Source organism: Zootermopsis nevadensis, unplaced genomic scaffold, assembly GCF_977971745.1.
Source record: "Zootermopsis nevadensis isolate Lab colony 2312 unplaced genomic scaffold, Znev_1.0 Znev_ptg000024l, whole genome shotgun sequence".
Taxonomy (NCBI): Eukaryota; Metazoa; Arthropoda; class Insecta; order Blattodea; family Termopsidae; genus Zootermopsis; species Zootermopsis nevadensis.
The window spans coordinates 16,187,294-16,211,488 of NW_028259156.1; the positions used below are offsets into that span (position 1 = coordinate 16,187,294).

General features: G+C 37.4%; 1 protein-coding gene and 1 long non-coding RNA gene across 3 annotated transcripts in view; one reads left to right on the top strand and one right to left on the bottom strand.

Moving 5' to 3' along the window:
• Positions 1–24,195, top strand: part of LOC110838029 (uncharacterized) — a 38,459-nt gene that overhangs the window by 4,881 nt on the left and 9,383 nt on the right. The window contains exons 3-4 of one of the 2 annotated variants that reach the window (XR_002545938.2): positions 1,702–1,884; positions 4,835–4,969. This is a non-coding gene — a long non-coding RNA (uncharacterized LOC110838029). Of the gene's footprint in view, positions 1–1,701; positions 2,649–4,834; positions 4,970–24,195 lie in introns of those variants that run through there. The other variant, XR_015536930.1, reaches the window with a different exon arrangement.
• Positions 1–24,195, bottom strand: part of tok (tolloid-like protein 1 tolkin) — a 39,591-nt gene that overhangs the window by 3,504 nt on the left and 11,892 nt on the right. The window contains exons 3-15 of the mRNA XM_087355273.1: positions 12,221–12,351; positions 9,608–9,846; positions 7,578–8,090; positions 5,918–6,096; positions 5,032–5,138; positions 4,217–4,343; positions 3,801–4,025; positions 3,586–3,708; positions 3,003–3,148; positions 2,452–2,647; positions 1,722–1,844; positions 1,449–1,609; positions 326–512 (exon numbers count right to left, since the gene is read on the bottom strand). Of these exons, the coding sequence (XP_087211399.1) occupies positions 326–512; positions 1,449–1,609; positions 1,722–1,844; positions 2,452–2,647; positions 3,003–3,148; positions 3,586–3,708; positions 3,801–4,025; positions 4,217–4,343; positions 5,032–5,138; positions 5,918–6,096; positions 7,578–8,090; positions 9,608–9,846; positions 12,221–12,351 (2,457 nt within the window). The remainder of the gene's footprint in view (positions 1–325; positions 513–1,448; positions 1,610–1,721; positions 1,845–2,451; positions 2,648–3,002; positions 3,149–3,585; positions 3,709–3,800; positions 4,026–4,216; positions 4,344–5,031; positions 5,139–5,917; positions 6,097–7,577; positions 8,091–9,607; positions 9,847–12,220; positions 12,352–24,195) is intronic.

Consider the following 24,195-nt stretch of genomic DNA (forward strand, 5'->3'; position numbering starts at 1 on the left):
ACCACTTGGAACACCTTCACATAGATGACAAAAATATATTCAAATGACTCATGAAGAAACAGGGCATGAAGGGTGGACTTCTCAACCCATTGACAGGTTTATGCACAGAGTAATGATCCTTCAGGTCCCACATTAGAAAAGCATTTAATGATCAGATGAACAACTGTTTGATTGTTAAGGACCAAGAAGTGTCATCAGAATCAGTGTCAAGATTCGCTATTCATTGCACTGATTTCAGATTCATAATTAATATTATTTCTTACCTATTTCAGTTAAAGGAATTTGACTGAATTTTGCATATGTGTAAGCTTATAAGCAATCTTACCAGTAAAGAAAACTGCAGCAAAGCCAGATTTCTGGACTGAGTTGTCAGAATTAAATTCAACACGGAGGCTGTTTCCATCTGATGTGATGAGGGGAGGGATCCGGGAGCCGCAATAGACACCATGTTTCCTCATTACATCCTCACCCATCTTGCTGTGTACCTCCACACTGTCATATTCACACTCTTGCTGCAAAGTCCACAAATGTATACAAAGCACAGCAGTGCTTGAGTTGTGAACTACTTTGTAGATCGGTTATTATCAAGAACAACATTAATTTTCATAAAAATTTAAAACAGCCGCATTGCATGTTACACAGCAAGTTTGAATTGTAATTTGTAATGGTAAAGAAATAACATTTTATACACATAACAAATGCATTTTAAATCTTCTGTATCATCTATCATTTTAGCAAATAGTTTAACTTAATACATAGGGTACCAAATACACATTTGAAGGTATTCATTGGTATATTATGGTTCTGTCTGCCTTAACTAAAGATTGTCAGGTTTAATTTTTTACCAAGGAAATCCTGGGACAGTTTATTACATGTGATCTGAACATACCTGTTTCCAAACACATTCCAACAAGCATCAGAACTTTCATAGTATCAACACCATTCCTTACCTGATACACCTGAAATATAAGGAGAAGAAATAACAGTGAAATATAAAAGTTTTAAATTCCATAATAAATTACTGCACCTTGCACAAAACGTCTCTCATTATATATGATTTTGTTATCCATGTTTTTAGTTCAGTATTATGAGGAGCATTAGGATTCTATTTTTAACCATGTGCAGTTTCACTGACTTGCCCTACTATTTTGACTCCATAAAATACAAATTAAGGCCTCTAAAGTTGTGGTGTATCATTCAGAAAATCCATGGGCATGTAATACATTTCCTGTTTTACATATTTTCAATGTATGATTCAAATGGTAGGAATGCAATCCCAATGTATGATGATTTGCCTCTACAGTGAACTTATTTGAAGGCTGTGCTGGTGACATAGCATGGCTTTTCACTATCTGTGATTACTGTGTTACTTGCAGCAGTTCTCAGTCTTAGCAACACAGTGGCCATATAACCTCACTGTATTTTAATTCATCATTAAATTTACTCACATTATTTCCTTCCAATTCAAAATGAGTAAAGTTGAGAGTAATGCGGTACTGTGGTGGAGCTATGATTTCCCACACACAATTCTTGTTTACAGGGTACAGTTCTGGGAAACTGGGACTTGTTATTGTGCCATTTGAGACATCAAACACTCCACCACAAGCATCTGTAACATTAGAGACATACAGTTTATTATGGATGTTTCAGTATCCATGTGTTATATGGCAGAAATAAGAATTAATTTATGACATGTTTCAGACTGAAGAATATTCACACACCTTCACAATGCTTGCCATCAGAATGCAGCTCAAATCCAATTCTACAAGAACACTCATACCCGCCAAGAGTATTTATGCAGTTATGTTCACAGCCATGGGTTTGTAGCGCACATTCATCAAACTCTGCAACACCAATTGTTTATTTTAAGCATCAATTTTACATGTAAGTACTTTCATTCATGAAGCATACATCAGTACCTCATAGAGGTATAAAGATAAAACAAGATTTGTAAGTGGTATCTGATCTAATTCACATTTATATGTAACAATTATCTAAACTGAGTAGCACATTTTGATGTCAGACCTTTGTTTACTTTGTAAGATTTGATTTTTTCACAGCGGTGAGTATGAAGATTTGTTTTATCAAACTTGTGATGAAATTTTATAATAATTATGCCGCATCTATTCTGTAATCTTTTAATTAATATTACGTAAATTTTATGAAAAGATAAAAATCAATAATATGTATGTTAGTTAAGCACAGAAGTAAATCTAGTATATATTGTACCATGTACTTAATTTTTTCCCAGTATTATATGCTACACACTGCTTATGAAAAACAGTAAGTGATATTAGAATTGTAAATCTTGTCTTTATATACATATTAAAATTACATATAATTATTGAATCTAGAGATTGATGATCCTATATGTTCCAAATTAGAAAGAATATTGCAACCAGGACATAAACACTGTTACTATACCACAGAACATTAAATTCAACTGCTCACCCTTCATAAACTTTGCAGAGAAGCCTACTTTCTGAACTGAGCCATCAGAAACAAATTTGATGTACAGGTGATTGCTTGTAGAGTGAATATCACGTGGAATCTTGTACCCACAGAATGTACCAATAAGCGGACTATCAGGCAACAAACCATCTCGCACTTCTAGGTAGTCATACACACAATTGTCATGATTCTCCACCTGAATAAATCAACTCAAAATTACATGTTTCCATGTTGTTGATACATTATATCACAGGTATAATGGAAATTGTCCATTTTGATATATTTATATTGAGGATCAGTTGTATTTTGATGGACTTAATTAGTGTTATCTCAAATGTGCAATGTAATATCACGAAGGATGTATATGTTTCTAACCAATAGCTCCAAAATTAACTTTGCCATTAACTACAATTATTTCACATCATCATTTTATATATCAACTTCTGTCTAATATAGGAACCCAAATTGTTAAGCAATCAAGGATGTATTGAATTAGTGATTCATGCAGAAATCGCTGAAGCAGATTTTACAAATTGTATTTAGACATTTACCTCAAATGACTCAAATTTTAAAGCCACCTGGTAGGTTTCTGGCACACTGAGTTTCCAGACACACTCCTTGTTAGGCTGATAATCATCTGGATAGTTTGGGGACTCCAGATGACCTTCATCCATTGTCAAATGACCTCCACAGACAGCTACAAAGAAAATCATAGTGAAATGAGACTTATTACAGTTACTTAAAATGTTTGGCATCATGACACAAAAGAGATCAATATAGTTTTAAAAATCATTATGTTACTTAAATTTAGTTTCTGTATACAAGGTGTAGTTAATTCTTATAGATTTCCATAAATATTCTGTTAGCAGTCCTCTTTATCTCTTCTGACATCTTCTAAAAGAAAATATTGTTGGATTTGTATAAATGATGAACAGCAAAGGATGTGGAATTCTTGGTATATGTAAGATACTGTTCCAGAATTTGTCTGAAAGTACTGAAGAAAACCATGAAAACCTCAGTCAGGGTCTTTGATGTAAGATTCAATCACCGGACCTCCATTATATAAGTAGGAATGTAAAACAATTGGCTGCAGCATTCAGTCACGCTTCAGTGTTGAAAAATAATTTAATTTACCTTCATAATTTGCCATAAATCCACGATGGCCATTCTGACGGGTGGATGCTATGTAAGTCACCAACATTCGGCTCCCATTTGAGATCACTGGATTATGGATACGATTACTGCCACAGTATCGTCCTGTGAACATAAAGTTCTGGCAGTTCACATTACCTGCAAATACCACAGTGAATTTTATTAATCACAAGGAGCAGAAGGGTAGATTCACGCACCAAGGAGAGGTGACTTGTGCCAATAGCCATCGCGAACCTCAATGTAGTCAGTGCGGCAGTTGTCACTATCATAGATGTCCATTTCAGTAATGTTGAGCACAATGCGCTCACCGTGTGTAGCTGTGATACGCCACTCACAGCGTTCACCCTCTGCTGGTGGACTTGAATTTGGATGTGATGGTGATGAAAATGTGGCAGAATTATCCTGATATGTTCTCCCACAACCTTAAACAGAGGGTAGCAGAAAGTATCCCACTTTTTTTTATTTTAATAATATATTGAAAACGTGCAAATTGTACAGTTACAATCATCAAATTTCTAATTATCTGAGTGTTTTATTTGAAACTATTTATTTTGAAACATTTGTGAGTTTGATTCTTGCCCTGGCACTCAAAACGAATCTAAGGCTTACTTACGAAAGCATTTGTACAGTAGGTTAGTCTGAGCAATATCCCCCTCACTCAGCCTGATTCGTTGTCCAATCTCAGGACGCCTCTTATTGGTGTACCTCTCCAGTGGCAGGATTGTGTCGAGGTATGTGCCCTATCAAAATGACAATAAGCTTCGATATTTTTTATATGATAATCAATCACATCAGCATCCAACAGGTATCACAACAATCCAGGGAATGTTAAAACATTATCATGACTTTTCTATCTTTAAACAGCAGAAAGCCACAAGAAATAGTATTGGAAAGATATGAACCATGTACTTCTCAGACGCAAATGAGCACTGTCTTAGTAGTTGACAATGCAAATCTCTTTGTGGATAAACTAATTAAAATACTCTAAAACAATTCATATATCTGTAGAGTTCAAATATATTTTATTGTTCATTCGAGTAAGAATTTCCACATTCCAATTCCAATTTCCACATTTAACACAGTAAATTGAAATGTCCCCTAATATGTAGAAGGATGTTTAAATTAACTGATCTAACAGCACAGGATACAATATATTTTAAAAGTAATAGCATGTATTAATGGATAATTTTATTAATTATTTTGCTTATTACCATTAATGTTTATCATGCAGGACCAGTGGATTTAAATCCCAAACTGCCAGAATGCTAGCCAGAGTTTAATCTCAGGGTTTAGCGGTATGCTAGTGTGACACACAACCAGTTGGGTCATATGTATAAGCCTCAACACATGGATGGTCAATGATAATGTAAGTTAATAATACAAGTAAGTGCTACTTAAAAATGTAACTATTATTTCTTCAGAACTAACCTTAGAAAAGGTGTTACGTGCATAGTGCATGATGGAGTCGTAGTCATATGGGAGACCCAGGGAATTCACTTCTTCGTCTGTCAACTTGTTGAAGTTGTACTCCTGGCCTTCCAAAAAATAATAATACAAAGGACTGTCACACTAAAGTATTTCAGGCTTGACAGTAAGGATAATTTCAAGGAAAGGATTTAACGCACATGGTAGAAGAAGTATAATTGTACTTAAAAGATTTTTCCTTAGTTTTGCGGTAACCTCACAAAAGTAAATTATTTTTATATTTATTCCTCAGATCTAATATTATTCATTACAAAATGGTTAGAAAGTGAACACCTTCCTATGCTAGTAACTGCACTCCATGTGTTCTGTCATGTTCCCAACAGCTCTACATCATCATCACATTAAAATTTCATTTTATAAGGAGATAATTTAACGATATTAAACATACAATTAAGGGCATATGAAGTGTGAGCATGTTTTCAGTCTTTGGCTTATATTGGAGAACACAAGTTTCTCCAGGCCATAAAAGAAAAATATCTTAATTCAGATTCGTAGATTTACAGAATTTCTCAGGTATTTTGAGAGATTTCTGTCAAAACCACACATGACTTGCAAAATGTATGTTGTCCACCTGCTAATTTTGAGTTAAATCTGTTTAAACCTGTTCCTTTCCACAATTCAACAATTCACTTGCAGTTAAAAGCTGAATTTCATTTAATTAATTTAAATCCCAGGGTAGTTCATGTGGAATCTGTGGTGGACAAATTTTTGTCTATGTATCCGATAGTCCCTTGTTATTAATTTCACCATTGTCGCCATCGTAATCAACACAGACCCATTTGAGAACAGAGAGTTAATGGCCATTGCATTCAAAACAGCGAGTCCTCACCAGTCATTATGTTCTCCCGCACAATCTGAACGTGGTCGTCACGGTCAGGACGCGTGTGCTCGTGCCAGAAGCCAACCACGTGCCCCAGCTCATGCACTACGATGCCGAACTTGTCGCAGTTCTTCCCAATAGAAATAGCCTGTGGGCCGTTGCCACGCTTCCCAACAAAAGAACAGCACCTGGAGCACAAAGCGACAATGCAGTATGTGATATATATACCTTTTGATCCTGGTGGTTTAGAGATAATACTCAAACGATTAATTGAGAGGTACTTGGTTCAAATATTGGCCAGACAACCAGCTATCTCAACTAAGTGTTTTTGTGATTTTCCTCAGACACAGGCAAGTTCTTTTGAATGTGAAATAAACCGTTGGCTTCCACACAGTTGTATGAAAATTCTTCACTGAGCATACCATTATCTTCTAAAGAAACATGTTCCATAAACTTAGTAATTGCACTGATCTAGTTAAATTTCTGTTTCAGACTAGTTTATGCAAGGTTTCGATGTTGTTCACTTACAGATCAGTTTGTCGGTAAATGTTTAGTAAATCAAAAAAATATTTCTGTCAAAATATGGCGTCTTCTTCTGGAGATTGACATTTGCCTTATAACGTTTTCATATAATTGTATGTTTCGGAGATAACGGACACTAAATACTGAAGTGAATTATAGATGTTTGTGTTATTTCGTTTGTAAATATGTTTGTAGTTCTGCCCACTTAGCAATGAAATTGATAGATGAGTGAAGAAAATATCAGAAACTTAATGATCCTAAGAAAAAAATTAAGCTGTAGAATCCTTGAGAAACTGATAAGAGGTTTGGCTTTTCAAGAAAGCCTCTGCCTTTTATGGAACCTGAAGGTTCATTACCGTTGTCACAAAAGCACATGTCTGTACACTAACTTTAATCAGCAGAATTCAGAATATCCATTTTTATATCAGCCTTCCATCTATGCTTGGTTTCTGAGAAATCTCTTTTTCTCAGACTTTCCAACCAAAATTTATCATAAATTTTCTATTGTCATATTCTTGTTACATGCCACGGTCATTGGAAAATTTTATCTCTCTTTGGTGAAAACATGAATTATGGAAATGAACTGATGACTGAATCGCGGTTTGGAAAGGACATGGAAGAATATGGTCCTGGGCTGTTTTAAGGTGCAATCTCAAGGGTTTTAACGGAGAAACTGGGGAATACCATAAAATACTTTAGGGCAATCTGTTGCTGGATCGCTGTTCTATATACGTTCGATATTTAATATCAAAATAAAATTCGTTTCGTGGATATCCTACAGGCTTCACTGGAAGGATAGTAATAATTTCAATGAGGGCTAGAATTCTGCCGAGTGAGGTTCGTCAGAACTGGTAGAGACCAGGTGTAAAATAAGCAGGATTCTTTTTACAAAGACACTGCAAGTTTAATTGCGTATAATTGGACTTCGGAAATTTCGCATAACTACGTGTAGAGTTCCTTCACTGCACTGTTGCAGTTTTTCCATTGCGGGGGGGGGGGGGGGGAGGGGGCTTTTGTAGACTGTAGCACATTCTCCAAAGACCGCTGAACTCATACAGTGATCTTTGCTACGTAATCATACGCAATTAAAACTGGGGCGTCTTGTTACAAACGCGTTGTTCACGGCCAGCAATATGGAAATACGTACCCACAAGGCCTCTCTGTGAACAAAATGTAGTTGGGATGTTCTGAGGGCACTCTTTCGACAAACTTGACACACGTGAAATTTTCCCAGTGACGCATGGCTTGTTTGAACAGCGCTTTGTGAGCGCCACTAAAGTTCCCGTCTATCTCGTAGGGTATCACCCCGTAGTCCCACACTCTCTCTTTGCGGGCAGTGGCGGCTCTAACTACACGTCGACGTTTTTGTGTCGCCGCAGGCTCTTCAGCTGGAGGTTTCGTCAGTTGTGCTGTACCAAGCGAATTTCCCGGTCTGTAAGAGATCTTATTGACGTCTGTAGACGTGGTTTGAACAGATTCACGTCCATTCTGTGCAGGTTTGTTGGCATCTTCCAGGATATGCGTACGTTTCTGTGTGCTGTTATGTAACAACTGCAGTCCTGCATCATCGTGAGGAAGTGTTCGATTTATTTGTCTTCCATTCTCATTAAATTTAGATTTGTCCCTTGAGCCTTCTGACTCATTACGAAGTTTGTGAGACCTAAAAGAAGAGATTCACATAATTACGACTTAATTCAAAGAACACTAATTGCATAGATCAGTGTTGAAAATACTGACATAAATTTAATAACAGGTGTTTAGACGATAATTTGAACTGCCTCTTATATAATGTTATTTCTTCTGAAAATTAATGCAAAAAGTTCGATTTTGTATTGGGAAATATTATAATTTCTTGTCTGTCTTAAACCCTCACTCTTTCTTTATGAAACAGGCCTGTAGCATGCATGAGACCTATACTGGTATTTTGGCCCCGTGCTTTGCTAAGGGACCTTCTCCTGGTGGACCTCAAAAGTTGACAAGAATAACTTGATAGTTAAAAGAAATTCATACTTAAGAGAATAATGTTAATGATCGAGACATCTAGATTTTGCCATTAAAGAAGATGTGGATTGTGGTTTCTGGGTTGTAGGCTAACGCCGTGAAATCTTATAGACTTTACCAAAGTTTCAGAGAAAAGCATCGCCCCTTATACCTTGAAGACAGAGACGGTAGGTTGCTCAGAAACGTTAGTAACCACCTAGGATTGGCAGATATCACAATTCAGAAGACCACAATCCACAAAAGACGATTATGGAACTAGAGGAAGTCCTGAAGAACTTGTTTTAATTGTGCGTGTGTGTGCGTAGAGAGAGAGAGATACTAGTATGATTGCGAGATAAACCTTTGATGTTACATTTTCAAAATTAACCTGCATCTGCCGATCCAATACAAATGTCTGAATTTTGAACACATTAGAGGGGTTTAATTTTATTTAACCAGTTCATTTCTTGTTTCGACGGATTTATTTTTAGATGTAAAATTTACCAGATAAAGCAGACTTACCCCTGAAAGACAATTACTGGATGAAGGATTGTAAATAGCATTGCGTTGTGTGTAAAAGGATTTGCTTTGAATGTCATAGGTTAACATCCAACAGTAGCAAACAGCAACTTTATTAGGCGGCAATGCGATTGGGTATAACATCGGACAATCTGACGCTTTTATCATGTTGTCCCCCTTCCACTTGCAAAATTAGTTACGTTGAGCAATCGTTGTCCCTGAGGCCTGTATGGAATGCAACAGAAAGATTCGAACAAACGAGAATTATCGAACCGTTTATATTTCGGAGCGAGATATCGGCTTCCTGCCCACGGCCATCTACCGGCATATGTTTATGTAGTTCTGTTTTAACTCCTCCCTATCTGTAAAATGTACACACGATTCCGCTAGAGCGTGTGAAATACGTTCCTGTGTACAACCATGAAGTCGAAGGGCGTATAAATGGAGTTAAGGTAAAGCTCCTTTTATTTTAATTTTGGATACTAGGATGGAGTAAAGAGTTCAGCTTCACGCTCCGGCAGATTTATTTTGACACGGACTGGACAGGAGATTCAACAGGTCACAGAGCCGATCTGGACCTAATGGTATACTTGACGTCAACCAGAAATCGAACCTCGGAGCTAAAGTCAGTGGCCTGTCGCGTCATAGAATGGTCTGGGCAAGTGTTCAGTCACTTACCGTCTCCTTCCGGCTCGTCTTCGCCTGTCCTTCTTGCGCGACTCTCCGTCTGCTTGGGCGCCCCGCTTTGGGCTGGAGTCGTGTCTCCTCGGCGTATTGTTGTCCTCCTCCTCCTTGGACACTGCTTTGTTTTCGCCCTCGAGCGGTGGAACTGAGTCTGCTCTGTTGCTGACCTGTTGTTGCCGTCTCATCTCCCGCTGTCTTGCCACCTGCACCTCCAGCAAGCCTTCTTCCTCCACCTTAATTTGGGAAACAAATAAGAGCAGAATCCGTCTATGGCGAAAGTTCAGTTTCCTGGCGACTTTTAAAAAGTAAAATAACGACAATTGAATAAAAATTTTCTTGGATATTATCCATCGTCTAGTAAATATAATACGTAAAACGACGTTTCGGAGATGGGACTCTATCTCCGTCTTCAGGTTCCTACACAGTTGGGCCCACTAGATAGAGCTAATCCCTAATCCTTAGTCCGGAGATAGGGATTATCTCTATCTAGTGGGCCCAACTGTGTAGGAACCTGAAGACGGAGATAGAGTCCCATCTCCGAAACGTCGTTTTACGTTTTATATTTACTAGACGATGGATAATATCCAAGACAAGTTTTATTCAATTGACTCTTCACCATCGTCAAGAAGTTTTAGATTTGATATAAAATAACGTTTCAGAAGTTAGTTCTGCTTCTATTTTCAGTTGGGAAGACAATCCCTACTCTTCTGAGTCAAGGTTGACATTTTTTCGACCAATTTTCCGAGCAAGATTTGGGTTTTGCTGTTTTACCTGCGACCTTAAAAGACGAAGGCAGAATCGACTTCCTAGACGCCGTGGTTTTGATTAAAAGACAAGGAGGTTGACAAAATTTATCAGAATGATTATAAAATCGTTCATAGAGATCAAATATATAGAATGTATGGTATAAGACATAGAACGCAGATAAGAAATACATACAAAATTTTGGCGAGGAAACATCTTGCAGCGCACCTAGTTGGGAGGTAATTGCTGGATAGTGTTTCGTTAGATCGAAGAGAGACTAGCTGAGGGTGAATGACGGAGAGTTGGTTGGGAATTATGTTAAATGGAGGGATAGGGACTTTGGTACCAGCAAAATTGGACCTTCGGGTTCTGCTACCAATGCAAGTTTAAATCGTGGGTTTATAATCGACAATAAGGAGGCATTGTTCAAATTATAGAAAGTGTCTAACAACGACTATTGTTTGAAATTGATGGCACACGTAATTCTGTGAAGATGGATGGCTGATGGCTGAACTTAGCCTTCCAGAATTTAAATTGTGATAACTGACCAATGGGGATACAGTGCGTTCGCTGATAAACCAAAACGCAACTGTCACTTCCCGACTCACAGCAGGAACTGCATTACTCACCGCCAAGAGCTAGCAGCAACACACAGCAATGCAGCTGCGTCTGACATCGTATGTTAGCTTTTCTAGGACAGGCTGTATAGGTTAAACAGACTGGCGTTTTCTATTTTTGTCCTTTAAAGATGTTCTGAATCGCGTGAAGTATCTATTCTTTAACCCTTCAAAGTACGGTCAGTGCAGTGTGAAAGCATTATGTCGACATTTTTAGGACGGGGAGTAGTTCCGAGTTCTGAGTTTTGGCCTAAATAAATAGAGGAGTGTTTGACAAAAGCCGAGTTGTATTTTAGTGTTCCAGTGGAATGGCGATGTAGCAATGTAGCACAAACCACGACAGAAGGCAAACGGACTCGGAGTGGGAGAATTACTACTTCGTACGGGCGGGGTAGTTATTTAGAGTGATTAAAAGCGGAGTGTAAACGAAAACAGGAAATTAAACAGCTCTTCCGCGACAGAGTTTGAAACTTCCAATTGTACGTTTCTGACAGGGAAATGAAAACCAAATTTCGTAACACAATGAGAAATTCTGAAAAGATTACATGACTCATACTTTTCTTTAAAATGATTTTATTTACACAGGAAAATGGAAAAAAATGGTTAATTATACGATTTCAGAACTTCATTTATTAATATTAGTTTAGCGGGGCCTAGAACAGATTCTCACTACCTGATACCTGTTACCAAAAACCATTTTTTCTCTCACCCGTCATGTTTCTATTTATGGAAAACATAATTAATAGAAATGTTGCAGATATAAAATATCTACACGTCAAATGTCACGTACCGATCTGTGGTGTTTGATTAACAATTCCCATCGAACTTAAAGCTAAACAGGTAAAGAATTCGCAATGTATTCATTTGCTGTTTTGAATTATCACCTTACAAATGCATTTATTTTGCCAAGAAATAATCACAAACCAATATTAAGTGACACTATGTTGTAATTCACACACTGAAGTGCCAATTTTATCCAATTTAATGGAAGATACACAAACGTGTGCTTGCAAATATTGTAGTTTTACAAGTTTTCGAAGTTTTCTCCAGCCTGTCCAGACGAATACCTGGAGAGTAACTTCAAACAGATGAGGACCCTTCTTCCAAACCCTTTCACCCTCTCACATACGATAACTTGGGGAGAGGGGGATGACCCTACATGCAGTACGAAGGGTTTCGGTCCCACCCGCCCCGCGGAGCGCGAGTGACTGGCTGCATTCCTAAAGCAAAAGACATGATTCCGTACCTGCAGCCCCTCGGTTAGGATCTCCTTCTTGTACTTCTCCACCTCTTCTATGTAGCTCTTGTTTTGTTTCTGTCTCTCCCATTCTAGTTCCAGGCCCATGTTCGGGAGAGCAATGTCGTCCAGGAACCCGTCTATAACACGAAAAATTAATTACAGTGTAGACACGCCATCAAACGTTCATGCCGGGCATCCTACAACACTTAGGAAAACAGTAAGTTCAACGTCTTGGTTCAGCAACCTCAATGAAAGTGAAAATTTGAAACATCTAGAAGTAGACAGGAAAAAAAAACATTTAGGTTACATCGATTGGAAGGAATACAATGCAAATCAGACGTACGTTACAGAAAATTTTGGAATAATTTTGAAAAGGAAACTGAAAAATTTAATTTCGTACTCACCCGTATAAAGAATAATTTATGAGGAGTGTTGAAGGATTTCGCTTGTGACATCTGCATAAAACTTGCTGTGGGAATTTTACTATCTATCATGCCAATATAATTCTTTATTTTTTTATTTTTTCATTAATCTAAAATATAAATGTATGGAATGAATATAATACTATGGCATACAAATGGTAATTTTATAAAATATGGCATATCTCATTAAGAAATACAAATGCATTATGCATTTTCCTACATGAAAATCAAAGACCAATGGTGCATACAAAATAGCAAGGAATAAACTTAGTCTTGCATTGCCACTTTAACAGAATACACTCCCCTTTCTGAAAATTCTTTTCGCTTACTTCTTTTGTGAGAAAGCTCAGACGAATCAATTCTTAAAGCCACATTGTAGCCTCGAACCCATTTCGAGTAATAAGTTATATTGAAAACAAATTCTATTAATCCCACGAGACTCGAGTCTCTTAGTAACCAACCCGTCACCCTTCTGCAACTTTTATTGTAACAAGAATGCTACGAATCCTATTAAGAAACTTCAAACATAAAATAAAAATTAAGTCTTGATGTTCGTCGTCACGAAGTTTTTCTAACTGCAGACAGTGACAACGCAACTTTTCCTTTCCTTCAATACTTACCATGAACTTAGTCTTCAGAGAACTAAGCATTGCGTTACCAACGGAAACAATGGGATATATTTCCATACAAAAAGGGACCGAACTGTCGGAAAGAAGGGCCTCACACTTCGTTCGCAGATTCATCGGCGGCTTACAACGAAATTACATTAAGCTATTGTTCTTACTCTGCCACGCGTTAAGCCCATTGGCCCATTCAAATCTGCATTAAATCTGGAAGTATAAACTTTCAGTCATTTGGTAGGAGTTCTTAGATTGCGGACAGGCGCATCGCATGTCTCTGCTTACACAAACAACAGGAAAACGCATAGGACTACAGACAAACATCCATGCCAAAGCCGAGTTAGATCCGACGACCCAGAATTCTGTCGGTTTAAGAAACACAGGACTGATTATTGAAGAACGTACGGAATTGTTTACGAAATGTAGCACACGGATATTTACATGGACACTAATGTTAACTGCTCTCCCATTGTTGTACACAACAATTTAATTACGGACTTTGAATTCAGATCAATGCTGTTTGTAACGACCCACAACTGATGTAAATTTTAATGGCACGTATCAAACGAGGGGCGAATACAATAGATAGTGACGTTATCGTCTATCTGGGACCCCGGTGTGGCGCGATTGATATTGTGCTACTGTTTGGCCTACTCTCGCACTGACCAACATCCGAAAAAAAATCCTCTGTACTGAGGATTTTCGTCAATCCTTCTAGGTCAGGCATACATGCATATATTTTGTCTCCGAACCCCCCCCCCCCCCCCCCACCACCACCACCAAAGTTCAATGTGTAGAAGTTTACCCACGCTTTGCTTGCTGCCTCATCGCCCTGATAATGGAGGAAGCAAGTACCCCGAAACGTCGATAAATTATCAGACTAGACGGCCCAACAACCCAGAATCAAAAATTTGTAATATTCACCGCAGTAAGAACAACGTTGCAAAATTAAGTTAAGAGTAGCCGTGTATAAAACATGATACTCTAAACAATATACTTACGCCTCTACATGTAAAGGTAAAATTATTTTTAAAACATGCCAATATATCGACGATCAAATCAACGAATACGCAAAATGTATATCTCAAACAACAGAAACTATTTATCTTGTACGAGGAATTATTCTTGTGACGTCATCAGTTACAATCTGTGCTGTTGCTCCTGATGCTACTGGATACTTCCTTGCCGTTCCTGAAAATACAGGAAATAACTAGATTTTCGAGCTCTCGTGATTGTTTTATTGACTACAAGCCGCATGTATAACGTCACTGCAAAATTAAAAGAATAAGATTATCTTTCTTAATTTAACCATGTACAATTCAGAGGTAAATACAACCAACTTACTAGAATGTTCTTCTAACATTCTAAATTAACTCTTTGAAACAGCAATACTATCTTAAAATAAATATTATGTTAAAAAGCAATCCACTTTCGTGATACTGAATGGCAATAGCAAATGGAAACTGATTTTTTGATAACTTCAAATAATTCTGCGAAGATAATATTAAAAACAAACCAGGATCATAAGGGAAAATAAACAATGACGCCTCCTATCGGTGACATCAAACTGAAGTGCAAAGATGATGTCACAAAGCAGTTCCCGGTACGTAATAGCTTATAAATGACACGGATCTCCCGTTTTACAGAAGAAAATATCGAGTTATAAATTTAAATTACAGAATTCTGCGGATTTGAACTGAAATTATTGATAGAAGTTTATATGTATTTTATCAAATGAATGTTTAATTAATATCATTAAAAGTTTAGGCCATCTTTGTGTTGCTTCCAACTTAGTCTTGCTTCAAGTCTGACACGAAAAGTAACGTAGTAATATGTAGTTCATTTTATTTAATTAACAGAATAATTCCATTAGGTTTGCATTTTAAGAATTGCTGCTGCTTTCATATTTGTATTCCAGGAAACTCCGAGATAAAAGCTCGAATAACTTGTCCGGAAAGGGTGGCAAATCGTTGGCATATCCTGAACATATAAAATGACAATTAGAAGCTAACGCTCAGGAGAACCCTGCCGTAATGTAATGTATACACACATGGTTGGCTTCTTTACATCACAATCAATAGGGCCGTGTCTGACCGACATGTCTGTGGCAGCGGAGGTGTGAAGTGGCCACACGACACCCCACGTTTGTGACCCATGAAATGTGAGAGCAGAGTGGGACGTTGAACGACACGCCACCGTTCAAAACGCCCCTCGAGGCACAGAATGTTCAGGTACAGATGTAACGCGGCACTGATTAATCCTTTGAAGCCAAAGCTTGTTTAAATATTATTTAAGAATTGAGTTCGTACCTCGAAGAAAACACCGCACTTCACCATTACAATGATAAATAAGTTAATGCTGTTCAAGGAAATGAAAGCTGTTTACGGCGAGAGTCAAACTAAACCCATAAACACTGACCGAGTGTTTGAACATCAGCTTTGGAATCACTCATGCACACACGTACTCTAAGCCTTACGTAAAGGTCTGAGTTAAGATAAAAAAACAGAATCAAATTCTGTAACCCAGACTTCTGATTGCATGAACATTTCTGAAACCAATCAAGAAACACATTGTCCCTAATGCCGTTTCTATACTCATTCACTTCAATTCCCTTCCTAACTTTTACTCACTAATTCTCTCACTCATTAACACTTCGGCTCTCCCACGGTAATTCTTATCAATGAAATCTCTCGCCTATGAACTCATTCTGTGTCGCTAACTTACTCACTAACCCACAAACTAACTACCACAATCTTACTATTTCTTTCTTTTTTATTGCAAAGGTACGAAAAGTCCTTGGAAAGTCAATAAAAGTTTGCTTAATATCGGTTTGTAGCGTGCATTGCCTGCAATGTTGTGTTTCGACTACCTGCACAACGCAGGTGGCGGAGAAGTTGCCGTACTGACGCGGCGAACCGTATTTCTGCATTTTACCGTTGAATGCTTTTGTAACAATTTGTAATGCCGTGTGTTAAGATGAAGGTCTGATGCACGACTTATAAACTGATGAGGTGAAATAAAATTCAAAACAAAATAGTAGAGGCGTGTATTACAACTTGGTGTTATACAATAAGTTAAAACAATAACCAAATTTAACATAAATCTTGGTTGTGACATTCCTTTCATGTAATGGATCGGTATCCAGGGCCCTGTTTGTGAAAAACGGAAACAAATGAAAGTGCTGTTGGCACTGTGACACTACAAGCCTGTAGGCCTATGTTCTCTTCCTATGGTACTCTGGGTTATACAAACTGCTAACGCTTGTTCAACCGTGTGAGATATAAAGTTTACAAGTTTTATTATCTTTAAATTTTAAACAACTTTTAGTTTAGAGCCCTAGTAAACAATTTTTGTCTTTTTCCGTTCAGTAGTTTCGGAACATAACATGAAGACAGAAGAACGAACTATCTTCTCACTGTATTTGCTTCGTGCAAAAAGGCATTATGTCCGAATAAAGGCTTTCTAATGAATGTATTTCAGAAGGTAATTAGGGGAAAGTCAAAGCCGAAAGTGAAATAAAACACACGTTACTGACATAACTTTGTGAAAAGTGGCTAGGATAAGGTTCACACATAACGAAAGTCACGGTCTCATGGAGCCACTGACCATAATAAGATTGACAAAATAAATTACAACGGAACGCCTTGTTTTTGCGATGGAAACAGATTTTTTTAAATATAATGAACCTTCGTCCTTGAGCGAAGCATAATATGAGACCGCACTTTCTATTAAGCTGTAAACAACGTCACTTTCATTATATGCGCATGTTACTAATCACTTTCCTCGTGGCATTTAGTTGGAGAATGTAATGGATAGCAAATTACAGGATTTTTAAAAGGAACCTCCTGCAAAGAGCTTCGAATAATAATGATAACTTGATGAAAGGATATTCGGTAGTATGGATACATCGTACGTTACTAGATAAAACTCACGTTAATTCTAAAGAATATTTCATTTAACATTCAACCCTAACGACATTATTTTCAGGGTTTGGCGACGTAAATATAACAAGACAAACGAGTTGCTTCTTAGTGTTTCTCCAACGCTGTGGGGCGTCTCGCCTGCCAAAGCTGTCCAACTCCAGGCACGTTTTCTGTCGGAAACACTCCGGGTGACCCAAAACTGTATCGTCAGTAAGTGCACTGTTGCCTTATTTGGCAATTCTCTGTCAGGATACGAGCATTGCTAAATGCTTCATGAAACGCATCAAACGATTTCGAGAATAAACACACGTTGTGATTGTGAACTTTCGAATGCGTGGAACCAAGAAACTAAACAAATGTTTCATGTAGTAATTAATATTAGAATCCGAATCCGCAGTCTACGATTTTGCAGGTTGCTGTGATGACAGACTTCTGACTGGCAGGCATACACAGCCTAAATCATATCAACTGATTTCTTGTCATATTAATGCATACGAATTGCAACTGGGGTTCGTCATTAAAACGGAGTTGAATACATTCTGGGCATATCTTTTTTATTATTGCTCAAATTTTTATCATAATGGTCTCTTAAAATATTTTATCGTCTGAATTTATTTTCTGTATAATAACCACCTTCCTTCCATTATATACCCTCTGCATCGCAAAACTACTGCCAGGACATATAATTAATTATTAATTACAAACACCAGTTTCGAATTCTGATGGAAAGGTTGCGCGACGATAACAATGTTTGTTCCGATAGACAACCATTTAATTAAGGTCTGCACTACACGTATATATTCATGAACTGTAATTGAGACTGCAAAGCGAATACTGATCCTTACACTACAGTGGAGTCTTGAGCTCAGAATCCTTCATCGAAGATCAATGTTCAGAATGTGTGACCGACCTAGTCATTAGCTCGTCTCGCCTTTTCCGTTCCCGGCAAAACAAGAAGACTGCTTCTTGGTATTGAGTTGTCACTGTGTGGTCTTGACTCCTCAGGTCAATGCTTCGAACCCCGTTGATTTTATGAATGACTTTGCGACGTTCACAGCCAGCTTCTTGTTAAATTGCATTCAGTAATTCATCCCTCCCAGCGTTTATAAAGACGCATCTGTAATGCTTTTCAAGGCTGTTACGTCACGATAAATTTCCAGTTGTATTTTTCATAGCTCACGACTTTGCACCCAGCAGATATTATGATTATCTGCGTTTTGTAACGTTAATGACGACTTTCTCGCATCATTGAATGCAGTTTGTTGTCCTCCCACAGACAACGCATAAAACTCTCTTCTGATGCGTCTTGCTTTACGAAGGCGCCAAGATCTAATGAGAGACCAGTCGTCCTTTCAAAGTCGCAACTTCGTATCCTGCTGTGATTATTAAGTTCCTTGGGTACAATTACTGTATTTACTGTTATAACATGTTACTGTCGTCTGTCTTAAATCCTTGGAAGCACTATAACATTAAGTCTCTGGCTAAGATAATACATTCGGCAATAACCAACTGCATAATTAGTTTAAAATTAATAACAATAACAACATATTATTTTGGTTTGGATTATAAAACACTGTTACTTAGTTTTTCCTTGTGTTAGAAAACACTAACATAGCAAATTAGAACATTTTAAGACAAGCCAACTATATTTTACCCGTTGTTCTATGTGAGTAGAAATGTTATTAAAATAAAAGCTACCGATTTCTTTCTATAATTCAGCTCTTGTCCCAAGACAGATCGACGGAGTAATAAAATGTCCATGTTCGCGTCTCCCTAGAGTCGGTAGCAGCTGGACGTGATAACGTGCTACTTGAAGAGTTTAATTAGTATCTTCATCAGAACCATTAATACAGAAAACTACAATTCATTGTCATGTCTTGCACTTGGACTGTTTTATTTTTTTTTGTGAACGAAAGCAACGGCACATTATACCCTATTTATAAAACAAAACATATAAAAACCTAAATAATGTTACTAAAAGAACGGATGTTAGAGCAAGGACAGACATATTTGATTGTTTTCGACAGATAAAAAATAAAGCCACTCGAAACTCACGTTTAAGTGCACCGTCATGTTTAGACAGAACTTATGACGCACCTTTTTAAGGACCACAATAAACACAGCCAATTTGACTAGATGAATTAAGTACGAGCAGGTCGAAAACATGTAAGAAATAAGTTTCTCGGTATTACATCCTTTGACGTTATGTATTTTTTTAAAAAAAAAAACACGTCTTAGAAAGCAAACACTACAGGAATTAATTTCTGAGATATTACTATTTATCAATGTAAAGTGAAATGGATAACTAACGAGATAAAAGAATTTAATAGAGTTTAATTTGTTTGTGTGCAAAATAAAAATTACATTTTTATAAAGTGATATTTAAGGATATAACAATTGTGCTCTATTGTCATACAGGATATTATTTAATTATTTTCGCTGTGAGAAAGGCACGAAAAATCAAAGACATGTAAATACACAAATGCCGTGCTAGCATTATTAGTCGAACATATCTGGCATGATATTTATTTTGTTATCTTTGTGGAGCCCATTTCATCCGTGTCTTATCAGCAGTCCCATAAAACATCGCTTAGCAAATTGCGTGCTTCCATCAGCAAACCATGTAAGCTAATGTAGAACCAACCTTCATCATCGCATTTGTATTATAAAACGTTACTAGTAATATTTCCATTCACATCGTTTGGGCACGACGCCGATAAAAATGTGTGTGCCCTGATTCAGCCTATTCATCAATATCTGTTGCGATTCGCAGCTTTATTAATCTCTCGACAATTTACGCACGTAGAACGAATTCCTAACGCATGACGTATATCAGCTCTTTGAAGTTCACGAAGCCCGTCCAAATAACATTTAGAATTTAAGTTCCCACTTCGAAGAAAACAGAACCTGTTTCCATCACACAGATAAATTCGCGAACGGTGTTTAGGGAAATAATCGCTGTTTATTTGTCTTTCTAGGACTTCGTTCATGGATAACCAACATTCTGTAAAAAAAAATAATTTCCAATTTCTTTCAGTTTCGTCACTGTTGATACCATTAAACAGCGAAACTGATTCCGCTGAAGTTTCCTTGATGTGATACTAATAATTCCTGCAAAAAATTATATAAAACACGATAAAGTATATCAATAATAAATCAATCATGATACATGGCCATAACGGATTATTTTCTTCGTTCTGCAATTTTCAACTATACTGTTCAACTGTGCAGTCACCTCGTCTCGGCCTTGCCTATAGCATTGAATTTCAGGGCGACATTAAATCATTTTGAAATGAGAGAAGAATGTGAAGCAGCGGGCACTTGATCCCATAAAGTAATATACCAGAATTTTCTTGAGAGAACAGCCGAATAGAGGCCTTAAAACTTCTCATGGTCATTCAAATTATTTTTTTCAAACGCATATTTCTGCCGATCTGTATGAGCCTACGTGACCATACTCATCTCACTTTGAGGTCACGCTGTGTTTAGCTTCAAGTCAAGATCACGACTATGTCCGTCCGTTGGTTTGCCGAATAGAGGCCTTTGAAATTTTCAAGGTCATGCAGAAGTCATTTCTTTAAACGCATATGTCTGCCGATCTACCAGGATCTGAGTGACCATACTCATGTTAGTCTGAGGTCAAAGCCAGGTCAGCGTCATATCAAGGTCACGACAATTTCAGTCTGACGATTTGCCGAATAGAGGCCTTAAAAATATTTAATGTCATTAATTTTTCAAACGCATATTTCTGCCGATCTGTATGAGTCTGAGTGTCCACACTCACGCCAGTGCATAACGCCTAGTCACGCTTTGTTACGCTTGGTCACGCTTTGTATATCTTCGTTACGTTTCGAAACTATTTGTAACCTCTTGTCACGCCGTCAAATCAAGTCACGCCTTTTCACTCCTTGTAACACGTTGTTACGCTTCGGCACGCTCACGTTAATGTACAGCTGGACCTCTTGTCAGCTTCTCAAAATAAATTTTACTCAGTGCCGTTCGTTGGCTAAGCTGGTGCATCTTTTTAAAAAATGTAGTTTCTGCTTCTTTGAATTGTTAAAATTTTTCTTCGTAAACCAAGTTTTATTTCTGTACAAAAAGTTTTGGAACTTCTATCAGTTAACAAACTTCAATCCAGCCTCTTTCCAAACGTGTTTTAATGTTCTCCTTATTGTCGCACTTAATATTTTATATCGATCAGCCAGCTAGTCGGCTTTGGCTCTCAGAGGGCTGTTACGCCACGGATTATTATTATTATTATTATTATCGATTATCTTCAGCTTTTTAATGTCAAACACATTCGTAAGAGCTGAAATGTGAAAATTTTCATTTCGATTAAAAAAGAATTAGTTTGTATCGGTTTGGATTTTCTCCTCCAAAACATACCACTTTTGTTTCTGTTATAAGACTTGCTGATACAGTGCATAAATTATTAGCATTGTTGGATCGGAAACGATATACATTACATACGGGTAACAATTTAGTACAGGCTTACACCAAGTGTCCCCGCCCTCCTGTGTTTCAGTGTGTGAGAGACAGATGATCGTCTATCTATTTTGTGACATGTAGGCTTTATCTCATCCTTAAATCACATGCTAATTGGATGGTGTAAATCAGGATTACTGTCCTTCCACCCGCCGGAGAGCTGGATCGAATTGACCACTAGCCTCTGGCCACAGATAGGGGGAACTCTGCACACACAGCGCGGTTCATTTGTTTAACTTTTAAAATGTACCGCAGTTCGTGCCGATGGCCAAATATTAGTCATATGCTCCGTATTTAATTGCCATATAGGGGATAAAAATGCCTAAGGCAGTGTATGCATTCATAAATACTTCTAACTGATTCAACGAGAAGATCGTATTGGACTTTGGGGGTTTTATGTGTACTTTCCTTCTAAAGATGCAATAAAATGAACGGATAACGGGGAGGCCTACCTGTTCGTCTGCATGTTTCGTCCCGAACTACCTAACAGATTTTGATAAAATTTTGTATTAGTGACCATACTACATGGAACACTCTTTCTTAAGAAGTAAATAGACCACTCATCTATTTAGAAAATTCCCTGAATTTTATGGAACTAAGGGTTCACTACCATATCCACAAAAGTCCGCCACTGGATCTCAACCTGAGCCAGATAAATCCAATCTATGCTATAACATCCTATTTGTTTAATATATGTTTTAATATTATGATCCATGTACAACTAGGTTACTCAAGAGACTTAATTAAAATATCTTGAAAATTGTTACGATCATTTTATAAATTGGACACCATTTTTAAAATTATCTTAACATCTAGAACAGTCCCCACGAGCTTCACAGCAAAACACTGGGTCGTCCAACTCTGTAGAAAAATCTAAACCACGAGCCACCAATCATATCTGCAGTTGTCTCTGAGCATTTGTTCCACAAACTTCGAAATCTCGAATTAAGTTACCCTTGAATCACAGGCTGCGGCCTTCGAATGGCTAAGCGCACTCTGGCAAGCGATCTAGAAGCCCGCGATGTTATCTCTGGCACCCAACTGAACCCAACAGCTTTTCGCTGTCACTCTCTTTACCTATGACAGCGTACGCGGAACGCAAACACGCGTGCCCATGTACTACATGAATACCTTTCGATTTAGGAAAGAAAGTGAAAGCTACATAACCAGCACGATTTATATGCCGTATTATTTAAAATTACTTAAACTTTATTAAATTTTAAATGGACGATTTAAGATTCTCTTATTTCCGGAATATGGGCCAGTAGCGGGCATAGGAAACGACTGTAACATGAGGTACTGGTTTCTTTAAAAACAGGAACAATTTTACGACTTTGCGACAAGAAAATAAGTCTAAAAAACTGTTATACACTCTATATGTACACTACACGAAAGCAAGCAATATAAGTCATATGCCATAACACGTAAAACAAAACGCTTGATAAATTTAAGGGAACAATAATAAACAAATAATATTAATTACGTATTTACGAGAATAAATTCTTAAAATGCACGGTATTACTCAGTTAAAAAAAATTGTATCGTCCAACCTGTTTTTCAGAACATTAATAAACATTTTTTGTATTCATTGTGTTGGGTGTGAAACACGGTCTATTATTCTGAAGGAATAACATGAACTATATGAGTTTGGAAACAGAATTACGGGTAAATATAATCGTGTTTAACCTAAGTTATTATGTTCGCTTGTACACATTTTCAAATGATAGATTTGGTATTTTCGTATTTTTACTATATTTTATTTTCCGTCCTATAAATATCTTTATTTGGTCCATAATCTGAAAACTCCGTTCTCTTTATCAGCAATGCCATTCAGTAGGCCTGCAAATTGTCAGATGAAGTGGGAGTGAGAAGATATTGGGAATTTATTTATACATAACAAATATATTACAATTTAAGTCTTTCAGTCAAAAATCTTCAGTGAATACTGCAAACGGGAGATGCGTGTACGATGGTCTCCCCCACACTGCAGCTGAAACACGAACTCAGAACCACGTGGTGTCCGAGGTGCAGACCATGAAATGTAACCTAGACAATTCGCCCGCCTGAATACACGTCATACTGAAACGGACGGAATGACGGGACTCCAAAGTAATAAATACGTTCTTAATAAATAGGCATACGTCACTGACTGTATTCATTACGTGCTGTCCAAAGAGCGGATAAATATTATGAAACCACTGCTTCCAGTTTAACATACAAGAAATATACGGAATACACTCTCTGACTCGTCCTTCAAATTCTATTGCACTTTTAAATTAAAACACGTTGCTGGACCATGCCAAAGTGACCGTTGACGATGGTATGTTTCAAATGGAATGTTTACAACGGTCTGAATGAAAGAGGTTATCGGGCAGGACTGTGACCGACACAAAATGTCAAGGGTCTATTCATGTTCCCTGACTTGGCTCAAGCATCGATACTTTTTTAATATCAAAGATCTGCTCATACAAATTAAGGCCATAGACAACTGTAAGACATCCTCAAGGCGTTATGTTTTAGAAACATTAATT